The sequence below is a fragment of the Glossina fuscipes genome, unplaced genomic scaffold (genome assembly GCF_014805625.2).
Source record: "Glossina fuscipes isolate IAEA_lab_2018 unplaced genomic scaffold, Yale_Gfus_2 0, whole genome shotgun sequence".
Classification (NCBI taxonomy): Eukaryota; Metazoa; Arthropoda; class Insecta; order Diptera; family Glossinidae; genus Glossina; species Glossina fuscipes.
Window position 1 is genome coordinate 3,038,103 of NW_023998414.1, and position 15,069 is coordinate 3,053,171.

Genomic DNA, 15,069 nt, shown 5'->3' on the forward strand with positions numbered 1-15,069 from the left:
TTTAAACTGAACGTTCACGTTTTGCTACTTGTTAAAGACAATTAATAATTAATTTGCAAATGTCTTCGCAATCCGAATATCACTCAAAACGGAAGACTATTATGTCCCACTATCGAAGGGTTGAATAGTTATATTAAAATTTTTCGGGCAGAGCTGCATGCTATATAACTCCAAAAATATCGAATTGTGGCCTATTCTCCTAAGTACAGTCGCATTGAGAGTTAAGACTAAGTCTCTTGAAACTTGAAGAAAGAACAAGCCGCAATACCATCGATTGATAACAAATCCGCAACCAATTTTCTAATTTTCATATCCACTGCTATATTGATTTTGGCACATACTTTGGCCACCTTTCGGTTTGATGTAAGGGCTTAACTTTAAATCATCTACGGAAACACAGGTTTTTAGAGATTTTTATTGATCCATTATCTCAACCTAGCACCATAACGTTCTGAGTCAATTTAACCCTCTGCATCTGCCGGTCTGTTTGTCATCTGTTCTTGGAATACCAATTGTCCCAAATTTTAGGCTAATTAATGCATGGTGATCGCATAGTTTTCAAATGAGTGTAGAATTTCCCTCTACACGCGCTCACAGGGGATCAAGAAACTGTGATCTACAATCGATAGCAGATATAAATTAAAACTTAAGCCCATACAGAATTTTAATGGGCTAATTGGCGTAGTCTAGCTATATACACATATTCACAACTGGTAAAAAAGGTTGAATTCAAACCTTCTATGTAAGGGATCTTGAAGCTATGTTTGGTATTTCGTATAGCCATCAAAAAAGTTAATCTACTGCTTAGGCTGGGAGGTAAGAAGTACAACTATTCAATCGGCTTGTTCGAATTGAAGTACTAGAGTGGTAGAGCATGCTTTAATTACGATTTGCATATGGCCGCAGATATAACATTTGCCGATATGAGAAAGTGATATCCAGGGTCTAATCGGGTGTTAACTAAAACGTACACGAGATTATGAACGGGAAAGTGATTGCTTTTTCATCGAGTGATGATATACCTTGTCTTCATATCTAATTTTAATCTTGACAAATTGCTACTAATTAAAACTCTGACTTTTAGGTTTGATATTGTTTATCTTACATGGAAACATATCTAGAGTAACATAAGTAAGTTAAAGTTTAGTTATTTGTCTTTGCTGAAGATTAAAAAAATCAATATTAAATTACAATTTAAAGAAATTTGCTTAACAGAATTGAGAGATTGATAATTACGCATTCTCAAATCTTGAGCGGCAGGATATAGTTTAAAGGATAGAAAAATTGATTTGAATATTTATTTATGTGAATTATGTATATGTTTTATGTTTTTAATTTTTTCAACAAAAAAAAAAAATTTTCTTTTGAAAATAACGAGAAAAACAAGAATAATAATAAAATCGCATAACTTACCTATTGTTGTTAACACGGTTAACGAGTAAAAAAATGCTTTAGCAAAATTCCATTCATGATAAAAATGTGAGTGATGCAAGTGATGTGCTGGTGTGCCGCCATGATGTTGATGGTAAAGCAGAACGGCTTCCGTTGCGGGGTTATTACCATTGACATCCGTTTCGGGCGATAATTGTAGAAGAGCATCCTCGTTCAGTCTCTTGATTAATTGGTCTTGAAATTTAGCAATTTCCAGAGCAGCCAATCTACGACCAGAGAAAGAAAGAAAAAAAAATAAAAATAAAAAAAATAAATAAATAAGAAAGAAAGAAAAGAAGAAAGCGAAACAAAAATATAAGAAAAAAGTGTCAAAAGAAAAAAAAAAATAATGGAAGAAAAATAAAACGAGAAAAAAAAAAAACACCAGAAAATGGGTAAAGAAAATTCTATTAAGCCATTTTGGTCGTTCTTCTCGCCACTTACTTTGTCCAATTTTCCTTATATAGTATGTTAAGGGAAACCGTTATATCCCATATATTCTCAATGGTACGTTGACGCACATCATAGGTATCCGGGGCTAAAGCGTATTGAGGTGTGGCGTCGTCACCATAAACAAAATCATTATTATTGCCATTCATGCTGAGCATGCCCTCTAGCATAGATGTCGATGACGATGACGATGACGATGACGAGGATGATGCTAATGATGCTGTGGCTGAAGATGATGATGATGAGATGGCAGGACTAACTAAAGTGCCATTATCCAAATGCTGTTGTAGCGTCTGTTGTTGCTGCTGTTGTTGTTGTTGTTGTGTAAGCTGAATATTATGATAAATGTTGTTGCTGTTCATATTAGCGTTCCCACTACGTCCCAATGTATGTGTGGGACCAGCACCGTTTCCACCCCTTTTAGTGGAGGCCAATGTTCTTTGCTGTTGTAATAACTGCGAGTCTTCGCTCTCAATGGTTAAGAATATAAAGGAACCTGTAAATGACATAAAAATAGAAGACTCTTAAGTAAAACACAACTATAGGATATTTTTGTCCCTAATAACTCGGCATTTGTACGTGTATGTACGGGTGTTGTAATAACGTGTGTTATATATATAGATATATATATATATATATATATCACATACATATGTATGCATATATATAACCGGAAGTGCTGACAAGTGTTTGTGGTTTTTCCCCGTTATTGTTGTTTTTAGTTTTTCTGTTTTTTTTTTTTTTTTCTTTCCTGAACTGAAAGCCATTAAAAGCTTGTCAACCTAAAGCTTTTAGGAGATGCGAATTCTATATAAAAAAAAAAAAAAAAGAAGAAAGACACAGAGAGAAAAACAATTTTACCAGAACCCTAAAAAACAATAAAGAACACTTTGTACAAACTTTTTTTTAAGGTTTTTTATATTTATTTATTTATTTTTATTTTTTATTTTTTTCTTGTTATAAAAGCGATAGAAAAACACCAGCGAGAGTTTTAAAATCCATTTAGCTTCAACACGCCATCAACACAAGGTTGTTTTAAACTGCACTTCAATTTATAATTTGATTACTTTTTCATCTTGCTTTGCGATATTAAGAAAAAAAAAAAAAAAATGGACAGAACTATAGACTGATTGATTTGCTTCATGTTCTTCCCAAAGCGTGAAATTTCGATCAAATTTTTCAAAAATTATGAACTATGAGTTTTTCTTCACTTTCTACATTTTATGAATCTGTAGAAGATTGAAAGGACATGTTACAGAAGGTAACAACATACTTTTTAAGTAATGGGTATCAGAGAATAAAAAGCTCTTCACTTTCATCTCCTAAGTAGCTCAACTTAATAAGGGATAAAATAGTATGTGTTAGTCTGTCTACTCTAAGTTTTTTTCGACATGCATTCTTCGCTTTGTAAATATCCTTTAGTATCATTTTTCATTTGGATTGGAGCTGATGACTTCTTTGCATTTGACATCTCATGTTATTTCTCGTTTGTTTCCGAGGCGAGCAAACGACTCCCCAAAATATATATAAGCCCAAACTTTATTTTAATTTTTCGCAAGTAAAATACGCGATTTTCTATTTTTTGCAAGGATCACTAGACGCCAAAGACGATTGGTATTAAGTACGGCAGAGATAATACCCTACAAGTATTCAGATAACGATTCTTCAAAATGAGATGCATGGGAAGAAGTCGAAAAACTGATTCGTTCGGACCGATTTTCAATAGCTTTCATCCTTGGATCAAAACACGTCAGTATATTAAATTTCATCAAAGTATCTCAATAATTTTAGTTGTTAACACAAGAAAAGAAGATGATCAGGCGGACAGACAAGCTTAAATCGATTCAAAAATTGTTTCTGAATCGATCGGCATAATAATTTTTAATCTATCTTAAGTCCCTCCGAGTGTTGCATTTATCCGCAAAAACTTAAAACCCACCTGTACAACATGAGACGTAGGTTATGGAGGAGGTGTTCAGAAAACTAGTTTCAATAGGATCGGCCTTTGGCATATTAGTGAATAGACCGACAATTGCGAACTGTAGACTAATAACAAAAATTCATGCACAGACCTCACATCGGCTGGTATAGACATAACTGATTCTAAATCGGCATGGTATCACCTAATCCAATTTTTTGCGTCTCTGCTAGTGTATATGTATAAAAATCAAACACTGCTTTGCTACAATTATGTGCGAGTTTTTTATATGAAGTATTTTCCTTGCAAGTGGAGTAAGTCCAATTTATATATTATATGAAGATGTTTAACGATTTGTATTTGTATTAAACCTAACAAATATGAATAGACACCAATTCTTTTTTCACATAATAAATAAATGCGTTCCCAGAAAATTTGCGTAAAATATTTCGTGCAAAAAAAATGCGTGTAAAAAAAGATATTGGCTAAATGATTCCGAACTTAAAAAAGCAACACACAACAATAGTACAATAAACAATATTAAAAAATGCAATTTATTAAATATATTATAAAAAAATAAATTATAATTTGAAAAAAAAAAAAACAAATAAAAATAATTTAAATATAAGCAAATTGTGATAATAAACGCATACGTTTGCGTAAGACTACAATATCATTGCTATAGAAACATAAAATAAAACAAAAGAAGAAAAAAATACATGAAAAAAATGTATAAAAAGAATTCATAGAATATTGAAAATCGTATTAAGGCAAAACAATTCGTTTAAAAGGAGAATTTTTTCTTTTTATTTCCTATTAAGTCAAATTTCGTATAAAAATGAATAGATTGATATTAGTTTTATAAATTTTAACTAATATAATATGTCATCAATTTTTAATGTATTAATTAAAAAAGGAATTCATACCTTTGATGATCCCGAGTGGACTTATCACATTTTCAAAGAAAACAAACCATACAATTGGACTTGTGTTAGGACAATGAAAACTTTTAAAGTGCTCAAAAGTTTGCGCCACACTACAATCCAATATATATATAAATATATAAAAAAGGATTTTCTTTAAATGGATAGGACTTTTTCATGCTTTTCACTAATTTTATGGTCTTAACTTAACTCGTAAGTTATACGAAGATCACGGTCTTGTTATTATTTTTGTTTGTCAAATTTGGTTACAAAACTTTCTTTAACGGTAAAGTAAACAGAAAAAAGAAAAGAAATCGTAACTTTTTATTCAAGTTAAGTGTACTCAGCTTTGTGCCTTCGGTTTCTAAAATTTGAAAACTTTCTTTTCTCAAAAGGCAAGCAATTTTTTTTTGTTTTTTGAAACAAGAGAGAAATAAGAACAAGCATTACAGAATTTATACAGCAAAAACATATGTTTCTTTTCTTATTTAAAAAAAAAGAAAAAAAAAAAAAATGTGAACCATTAACTGACCTTTTTGCTTAAATTTTTTTTTCATTTTTTTTTTTTTTTTTTTTTAAAATTTTAAAATATATTTTTTTCAGTTAGTTTTTAATTTTTTTATATAAAAAAAAAAAAACAAAAAAAAAAAAAAATGACTGATGATGCAGCGATAGGAGCATGGCAACGGAAAGCAGATATAAGTGAGACTAAAGTTTTCTATATTGTAGCATCTGTGTTATCGTTTGAAAATTGCTTCTCTAACCGATGGTATTTCGTTAACTATGAAAAGGACATATCTCTCCGCAATGTCTAAGAAATTCTTTAATTTCCTTCCTACGTTACGCTATATACATTATTTTTGCCATTAAAAAAAGGAGAATACCCTTCAAACAAATTCTTTAACAACTTTTGATTTCTATACTCAAACGAAACTGAAAAGGGAAAATCCTTTAACAAAACATTTTTTAATTAATATATATAACAACCTACGAGAATGGATGGTTGGATGGATGGATGGATGGATGGAGGGAGTCTGAGCTAAATACACAACAAATAAGTTTCCATAACGTTGCAGAGTAAAGTCATAAAACGCACCAGAACGAAGAAGAATAGAAGAAGGCAAAGTTCTCAACCGAAAGACCATAGTAATCACAAAGGATTTCTCATTTTAATTGGCCAGAAATGCTAGACTTATCCAAACCATAAAAAACAATATATATATATATATATATATATATATATATATATAAATATAAAAAAGGGAAAAAACAACGAAAGATAAATACGAAATTTATATTCACTTTGGAACGAATCTTGGATGCTCATCGTCATTTATCCCTTGATTCTTCATTCAATTTAAGATCACTCCGTTATGCAAACTTGGGTGTAAGTGAATTTAAATCTTTAAATTTCTAGCAAAGGGATAAGTTATTTGGAATCTTCTTCCATCATCGGTCTTCAAATTAACTCAGTGAAAATCAAATTAAACTCTGTTCAGCCTCGCCTTCAGGGAAATATATCAAAATACTTGGATGAATATTAAAGAACATGCATCCCTGAGATGAACATATTTAGTGCTGCATAGAAAGACAAATATTGATGAAATCATTTGAAAACGCAGAAACAATCAGAGTTTGAAGAGTTACATAATTGAAGTTAAAAAGCTTAAATTTCGAATAATTGGAAATATTTGTGCAGTGAACAGATAGACAAATATATGTCATTACATAATTAAATCAAAATTTAAAAAACCTTATGCTAATCAAGAGTTACAAACCTATTGAAGAATTTAGTATTTTTCAAATATCTTGCATTAAATATTATAATGAAAGGGTGTTGGATCTTTGCGGTGAAGGAAGGCGAGGAAGAGCGTACTCTTGAATTCTCTGAAATGGTATACGTATTAGGCAGAAGGACACAAAAAGGCAACTTAAGCCTTAACCGCAAATTATTTTCATTACATTTGAAATTACATTAAATAAAAGAAGACGCTCTACTGTTTCTGTTGCCAACTAGTAAACAGATTTAACACAACAAACCAAATTGTTTATTTACTTGTTTACTGAAAGTATGTGAAGAAACGAACTAATAAGAGCAACTTTCCATTGAGGACGTCATTATAGTAAAAGCAGCAAAGTAAGTTTGTTAAATTATTTGCTTCAAGATATTACACAAAACTTTAAATATGTACATATATATATATATATATATATATATATACTATGGATCATATTTATCTCAAAAGCCAGGGACACATTAACAATTATTTAACTTTTTCGAAATATTAACTTAAATATATTATTTTGTAAATAATTCTTTATTCATCCATTCATTGGCTTTGCGTTTGTTTGCTGCCATAAATCATATAAGATAATTTTTGATGTCAATGGATGATTCGAAGGCTAACATGTACTAGATCTACTTTTGCACGTAAAACAGAAGAAGACTATCCGTGCCTGTACATTCGGCATTAAAAAGAAAAACTTGAGCTAGGCCCTAAGGCCTGAGGTCAGATATCGTGCAATAATTTCTTTATTCGAATATCATTTGTAAAGTCAGACTGGGTCTCCTTTTCTGAGGTCTTCTTAAGAGACCCTATAAAGTCTATATATATATATATATATATATTCTTGATCAGTGTGAAATTCTGAATTGATTAAGCCATGTCCGTCAGTCTTTGTGTCTGTGTAGTGTTTGTTGTCGGCGCTCGCCTGGTCGCAAAAATGAAGAAATTAACTTCAATTTTGACAGAACGATTGAATGGTTTTGCATCCAGTTTGATATTGAAAATGGGCCAAATTGGTCAGAGCAGAGAAGTCCGCAATGAAGAAGCCTAAACTGAGTGCATTTTCGTTTTTCTAAACAAAAATTTGTGGATATTTTCTCCTCACGTAGAAATTCTAATAGTTAAAAGTCTGAAATTCTTCACATTTACTTTACGGAATCCTCGATTCTTTAACTGCAAGAATGAAAAAAACTCGGTCATGCCCACACAAAATTACAAGTGATTAAATTTAATTTTTTTTCACCTCTTCAAGGTTCTAATGCTTACGTATCATAACGCAAACAAGACGGAATCTTTAAAACTTTTTGTTGTTGTCATTCCTCAAACGAAGATATATATATATATATATATATATCATCTGCCTTAAACTAGGTTAATTGTAAAATTATTGGGGTAGGGATCGCGATTAAGTTTTTCTTAATAATACCCGCGATATGGGTATCAAATAAAAGCATTTGGAGCGTAGAATACGAAAAGCATACTAGTGAATATGCGAGATTCATCAATTCATCATTCATCAATACATTGAATACATATTTAGTTTTCAGTAGTGTAATCTTTCTTTAAAGATAGACTCATAAAGTCGATAACGTCATCAAATTTCTTCTGTAATCTTTCCAAGGGCTATGGATCAAATGTTATGATTTGGACGGTGAGAATCAAGAAATCACTTTCACAAATTAGATCACATTATGTTTAAGCAGTTAAGTGTAGAGAGCCGTACAAGGGTATGGTTAAGTTAGAAAAATCAAAACTCATTTGAAGTGTAGAACGTATGGCATTTCAAATTTTTTGCTAACGCCAACAAGACAAGTCAATTTGCCAAAGGTACTCTACACTACGACAGTGGGAAACCTATATTAAATGTATACGGATGTATGTAACATAGAGAAGAATTTGCGATGGAACATAAGTTCATTGCGCCAATCGATTTAGAATCATTGTCTGAATCGAATCGAAAATAGATTTTGAATTCAACTAAGAATATCTATCTCGTTGTCCACGCTGATGGTCTACTGCCTATCTCTGCATTTTCGTATTCAATTCACAGGTTTTACCGTTCGAGACACTTTCATGATATTTGCTATAGACCGCTATTGAAAATAAACTGAAGCGGACTGTTTCCTATTAATATCGTTTTTTCGTCATTTTTTCGCAACAAAAAATCATATGTTAACATATTAAATGCGTTTGCCATGTAAGGTTCGAATGGAAACATTTTTTTGAACGCCTGCCCATAAAGATATTCTTGTAAAGTAATAAGCGTTTCCATGTATTCTCTTCATTTTTATTATTGAAAAAAGCAAATATTGACAAAAATTGGTACAATTGGTACAACTTTTCCGCCATCTTTTTGACAACATGGCGATATCGTGTCGAAAGAACGATGTGGCTTTTAGCAGCGATTCAATCATCGACTCATTTTCGGATTTCTTCAGTATTTCGAAGTCCAAGCCATTTTGCATCGATCTAAATAGAAGGCGTTATGTGTTTTAAATGCGTTGGGTTGTGCAGTACTCCCCATTTAAGGTGTCAAAGTGTATCCTTGAACTCTGCGAGCGTTGTCATCCAAGGCTAATTCAATTGACTTCGTTGTAACACGCTACACTTTACCGATCCCGATACGTATGCACAGCAAAACTTTATGGCCATGAATATTTCGTTGCGGTGTCGACGTGAATGGATCATCTCGTAGTGAACCTGCTTTTCATCGCATAGTCATAATGCACAATGAAACCATGGTGTTGGAATGACATTATCAATCAGTTTGTATGGTAGTCATTTCCCCTACGCTTAGATCTTCCCGAAGGCATGTGTAAACGTCTAGACACAGTTGATTAATTCATTAACTGCTGAACTTTGAAAAAATTCGTTGAGACTTTGAGCTGAGTTTTCGTCCAATAACTCTTGCAATTCATTGTCTTCGAGCCTTTTTTTTGGTCCTCCATGCCGTTCTGTGTCATTGCCATCAAAGTCGCCACTTCAAAACCGACAATTGGGATATGATGCAGCAGTAGCACGACAAGTTTCGGCAGCAAATTTCTTCAAATCAATCAACAAAACGTGACGAATATGCGATTTTGTGCGTTCCATGATTAGCGACGTCTGCATACGTAGGAATAGCTCAATAATACCAAATAGGGAATTGTTACTTTACGTAGAGAAAGGTCAAAATCATCGAATTTGACTTTTGTCCACGTCGACGTTTTGCATTGATTTAGCAATTTTCACCAATAGATATCGCTGATCAATATATGTGCAAGCGCCTAATATAAGCATTTATATGGCGACAAGGTAAAACTTATAGACGCTAGGCCTTTCTAATAAAAATTGGTAATAAATAGTGATTGGGCATTAAAATTTTCCTTCATAGGTTTGAACTATGTAGGTGTATGTCTTGAACTCATTCACAGCTGAGATGGATTCTCATCAAGTCTTCATATGTTAACAAGATATCAAAGTTCTAACGATATGTGTGTAGGGTATCTAATAACTAGCGTTAGTCAACTAATATAAAAAGTTTTAACTTGTTTTTCGTTAAAAACAATTTCATTAATTTCTTTAATTCTACATAATCTACTACTTTATGCTAAAGATAATAAAGAAAGAATAATAAAGCTACGCTTTAAGCCGCAGATTTTTGTTCGCCTTATATTGTATAAAAGTTGGGAAACAAAGTTACGCTTTTCCTACCGGAAACAGGAAAATAAATAAACTGCAAAATAAGGGATAAAGGAAAAAGAGTTTCATGTTTCAATTCTTTGTTATATAAAAATCTTGAATTAATGCTTGAAAAATTCAATTTTTTTTTTTTTTTTACATTTAATTTTAAAGCATTTCTTGATGCAAGAAAATGCAAAAGTTTTTCATTGAATTTCATTTTCCTTTTTTCTCATTCCATATTTTTTTATCCTTCATCGTCTTTTTCTTATTATATGAGTTTTTTATTCGGCATAACAGTTTCCACTTATTTTGAATGATTGAAGCTGAGAGTGTTGGTAACAAATGTATTCGTTATACCATATAACACTTGTGTGGTGTAATCGTGATGTATGAAATTTGTACGGATATATTATGCAATACACAGAAAGACTTGAGATAGATCGTTTAACGATCGCTTTCTGATTTGATTTAAATGAGTCTGTCCGTCTTACGTTTCTTGTGTTCAACCTATAAGCCGCAAGTGTTGAAATTCGATACGCTGGATTGCTTTGGCCCATGGGCGAACGCTATTCAAAAAGAAATTTAGAGTAAAGTGCTTTCACTTCACACAGCATCTGTGAAGTAGTTTTGATACTCTAAACTCGGGAGAGATGTTTGCTAAGTTAAGTCCAAAATGTATTTAAGGCGACGGAAAAGAATTGCAACTCCACGGATATGATAGAAACAATACAGTTAGTTCAAGTTCAAACACGGAAAGGAAAATTTTGTTGAAAATTTATTGGAATATCGCAGTCGTACTCGAAATCTCAAAGATGCCGTCAGGGTCGAAGAGAGAGGATTTCGAAACATATTCCAAATAAATACTACTTTCATCAGAAGAACTGGGGGGAAGGCAAATGTTTCAGTTGATTAGGCATAACGCCGAAGCTGCAAGCAAAATGGAGTTTTTCCAATGCAATGTCTCATGCATTGAATAAAAGCAATGAATAGAACATGATATGAGATAACAAATTGTTGCAGCTCGACGGAAGATTAAAGATGTAGCATTGATAAGGTAAAGAATAAGATTGTCTTGCCACAATCGATAATTAATAAGTTTTTTCAATTATTACGCAGTTATTAAGACAATCACTCTATCTTTTGTTTGACTCAATAGCCGGATGATTGTTCTGTCGAGGAAGATTCAAAAAAAAAAAGAAAGTTTTAACTTAAAGAGCAAATACTTAAATCAAATCAATACAGTATCGTTTCTTTATTACTTTCGATCACTTGAATCTAACTGCGCAACAATTGCATCCGAGAAAATTGCAAACGCATTCTATGACTTTTGATAACAAAACATAATTAAGACCGCGTAACGTGTAAAAGAAATTTCATTTCAATAATCGATTAAAGAGTTTATAACGCGATTATCATATATATATATATATATATATATATATATATATATTGATATAATTTTAAGTGCATTTTATAAATTTGTTTTCACACATACTTTTTGAAATAAATTAATTAAATTTTGAAATGTCTCTCAATGAAACGCCCATCCCAATTTTTTGTTTTGTAATCTGCTAATTGAGAAACACCACAAAATCAATCAACAAAAGACCTTAAGTCAATTAGTTTTATTTGACATTATTTAAATAGAGTGGAAGAAGGAAATTTATTACTGATATGCAGGCAAAAATTGTATTTATATATAATATATATATATACATATATATATTTATCGATATTTTATTCACTTATTTTAATTGGACTGAAAGTCAAACACTCATCCTAACATTACCCTTCACTATGCACATTCATTCATCTATCGAAATTGTTTATGAATTTTTTCAACATTTTTATACGTATGCAAAACTTTTCTTATCTCATAAGATTGAAAGTTCGAACGAACGAACGAACGAACACGATTATCTATATTTGTACAACTTATAGCTCTAGGTCTAACTATAACTATATAATTACGGATCAGTGTATGTTTTTTAAGTATTATCATTTAAGTGACTACTCTGCACTATGCTTGCGATAGTTTCAATTTAAACAACATATACATACATATACAGTATATTGTATATGTATATTTATGAATCAAAATCAAATAAAATTATTAGCGTAATTGAAATTGAAAATGTGTTATGTCTTTGTTTAAGAGCAAGTTTTACTAATCTTAGTGTCTTAATGTAATTGAAAAGAATTGGTTGGGGACAGTTGGGCAGACAATTAAAGACGTAAGGATAAGAGATTATCGCTTATATATATATATATATATATATATATATATATATATACATATTGCAACAATTTGTAAAGTGTTCTATAGTCGAAATAACTTTTAATAATGGCATTCTGATTTCTTTCCACTTTCTCTCTCCCAAGAGGAAATAATTTAAATATTTTAACACATTCCTTAACGACTATCAACTAACTGACTGAAACTATTTTTGGATAAATTTTCAATATAGAAAATCCTTTGCATTTATCGTGTCAACCCAAGCAATCTAATATATGTGCTTGTATATATATATGCATGTATATATATATATATATATATATATATATATATATATATATATGTGCGGTGTGCGTGTGTGTGTGTGTGTGGGAGTTTGTGTGTAAAAAGGTTTATCACAAAATCATACATATGTAAAATTGTTTTGCTGGAAAATTTTGCTTCTTTTTTTTCCTTTTCTTTTTTTTTTTTTTAATCAAATAAAAAAATTTCTTCCTTTTCAATAGAAAATTAAATCCCTTCGCCCCCCTCCCCCGTTCACACACACACACACACACACACTTTTCCCGAAAACATGTTACAAAAGCGAAAAGTGATGAGGGAGTTGAAGGAACGATTGAACAAATTTTAATATAAAAATAACATAAAATAAAATTTGAAAGTGATATGAACAGAAAGAATCCTTTCCAAGTTTACGGTATTTAGCGTTAAAATTCGTTTTTCGTACAAACTCATAATAATAAGGGAACATAAGGGAAGTTAGTAAGAAATAATAGTTTGTTTTTTTTCGCACATACTGCGTAAGCAATTTAAGATGATACAAATGATGCCAATGATCACGTAAAACAAGGGTACGATTCGAAATTTTTAATAATAATAACTGATAATCACTTTTGATAATTATTTCGATATCTGATAACTGATATGTTTGTTAACAAGAAACTATCTCAGGTGCGATATGATATCCGTTTTGCTTTCAAAACTAAAGTTGGAGCATTTTGACTCAACGATTCCGAAAATTTTGCAGTTTTTTTTTTGTAATAAGGAAATTGATGACGAACAAAAATACTTAAAAGGATTACGTTAATGTAAACTGCAAAATAAATGATGGTTAGCATCTTCTATATACAAACGATTCGAAATTTAATGGTCTGCCACTTGTCTAGGCCGTGATAAACGCTTTAGCAGAAACTTTATTTAATCATATACTTCACGAAAGTTCTTCAACTTTCACTAAACTATCCTTCCAGCTACGAATCTTGTTCATAAAACTGTTATTGCCATAGATAGTCTGTCTGTGTTAAAAGCTATCTGGAATCTCCCTATTGAAGCGCTATTAGCAAATTAAAGAATACCGTAAGACCATGTGGCGATAAAATTAAAACGTTTTAAGTACTTAAGCATAACGGTTTATTGTGATACGGACTAGCTGATGCAGCAACGAAGTCTCTACACCTGTAATTGTGGTTATTATCCTAGAAAAGTTGGACTTTCAAAGCGACATTGGAAGCTATGCTAAAGAGAAGCAATCTACATAACTATCATCAGCACTACTGCTCAGTAAATCAAGAACAAAATATTTTGCATGAGAATTCACTTCGGCCATACCAACGGATCCTTAAGAGATCTCCTTCTCCAGTTCGCAATTGTGAACAAATTCGTACAGTAAAATACCTTACTTGTGACCCCTACCCTTTGGTGGCGTATATATCTCCTCTCTATTTTATGATTAGTGAAAGTTGAGCATAAATTAATCTTTCAGCATATATTCACGTATTTTTTGCGAGGATTCCTAAAAGGTGAAAAATTTTCTTAACAGTTTTTTTTTTAGAGCCTAAAACTTTCACTGTTCAAGACTAACAAGAGCACGCAACGATGATCGGAGAGAAAAATACCGCAATGCATTAAAATTTAATGTAAGTGGATTAACCAGCTTGAAGATATTCGTATCGTAAAATCCGTCGAGAAGGAGTTATTGCCTCTGAACAGCAATATGCTATCACTCTCGCTGTATTTATTTCAAATTCTTCCAACCAAGAACTTATTGTCTGCGTAAGTAAGCACTATGATGCTTTAAAGGGAAGATGGTTGTTTTGCGAAATTGTCGCAGTAGACCAGATCTTCCTACGACAAGAAATTTATACTCAGAAGAAGTGTATATCTAGCGATGGATAGTACTTAGGATAAAATATTTTCTTAGTATTCTCTCTTGATAAAAAACGCTGTTTAAAATATTTTCTAACATCTTCTGGAAACAAGCGCTTTTTTTTAAATATTTTTCATCATCCTCATGAAACAAGCGCGTTTTAAACTATTTCCTTAGCATTCGTATGAAACAAACGCTTTTTAAAATATTTTTTGAAACAAGCGCTTTTTAGGATAACTTTTTATCATCTTTACGAAACAAACGCTTTTTTAAAAAAATTTCGCACTATTTGCTTGAAACTAAATCCTTTTTGTACCATTTGCTTGAAACAAGCGCCTCTTTAAACTATTTCCTTAGTATTCGTTTGAAACAAAAGCTTTTTAAAATATTTTTTCACAATTTGCTTGAAACAATTGCGTTTTAGAATAACTTTTTACACTATTTGCTTGAAGCAAGCGCTTTTTTAAGCTATTTCCTTAGCATTCGTATGAAACAAACGCTTTTTAAAATATTTT

At 31.5% G+C, this 15,069-nt stretch overlaps 1 protein-coding gene across 3 annotated transcripts in view; it reads right to left on the reverse strand.

Annotated features, from left to right (window-relative positions):
* Window positions 1–15,069, reverse strand: part of LOC119643952 — a 111,951-nt gene that overhangs the window by 12,162 nt on the left and 84,720 nt on the right. For all 3 annotated transcript variants that reach the window (XM_038043473.1, XM_038043464.1, XM_038043481.1), the window contains exons 3-4: window positions 1,876–2,377; window positions 1,414–1,658 (exon numbers count right to left, since the gene is read on the reverse strand). In XM_038043473.1, coding sequence (XP_037899401.1) covers window positions 1,414–1,658; window positions 1,876–2,377 — 747 coding nt within the window. The remainder of the gene's footprint in view (window positions 1–1,413; window positions 1,659–1,875; window positions 2,378–15,069) is intronic.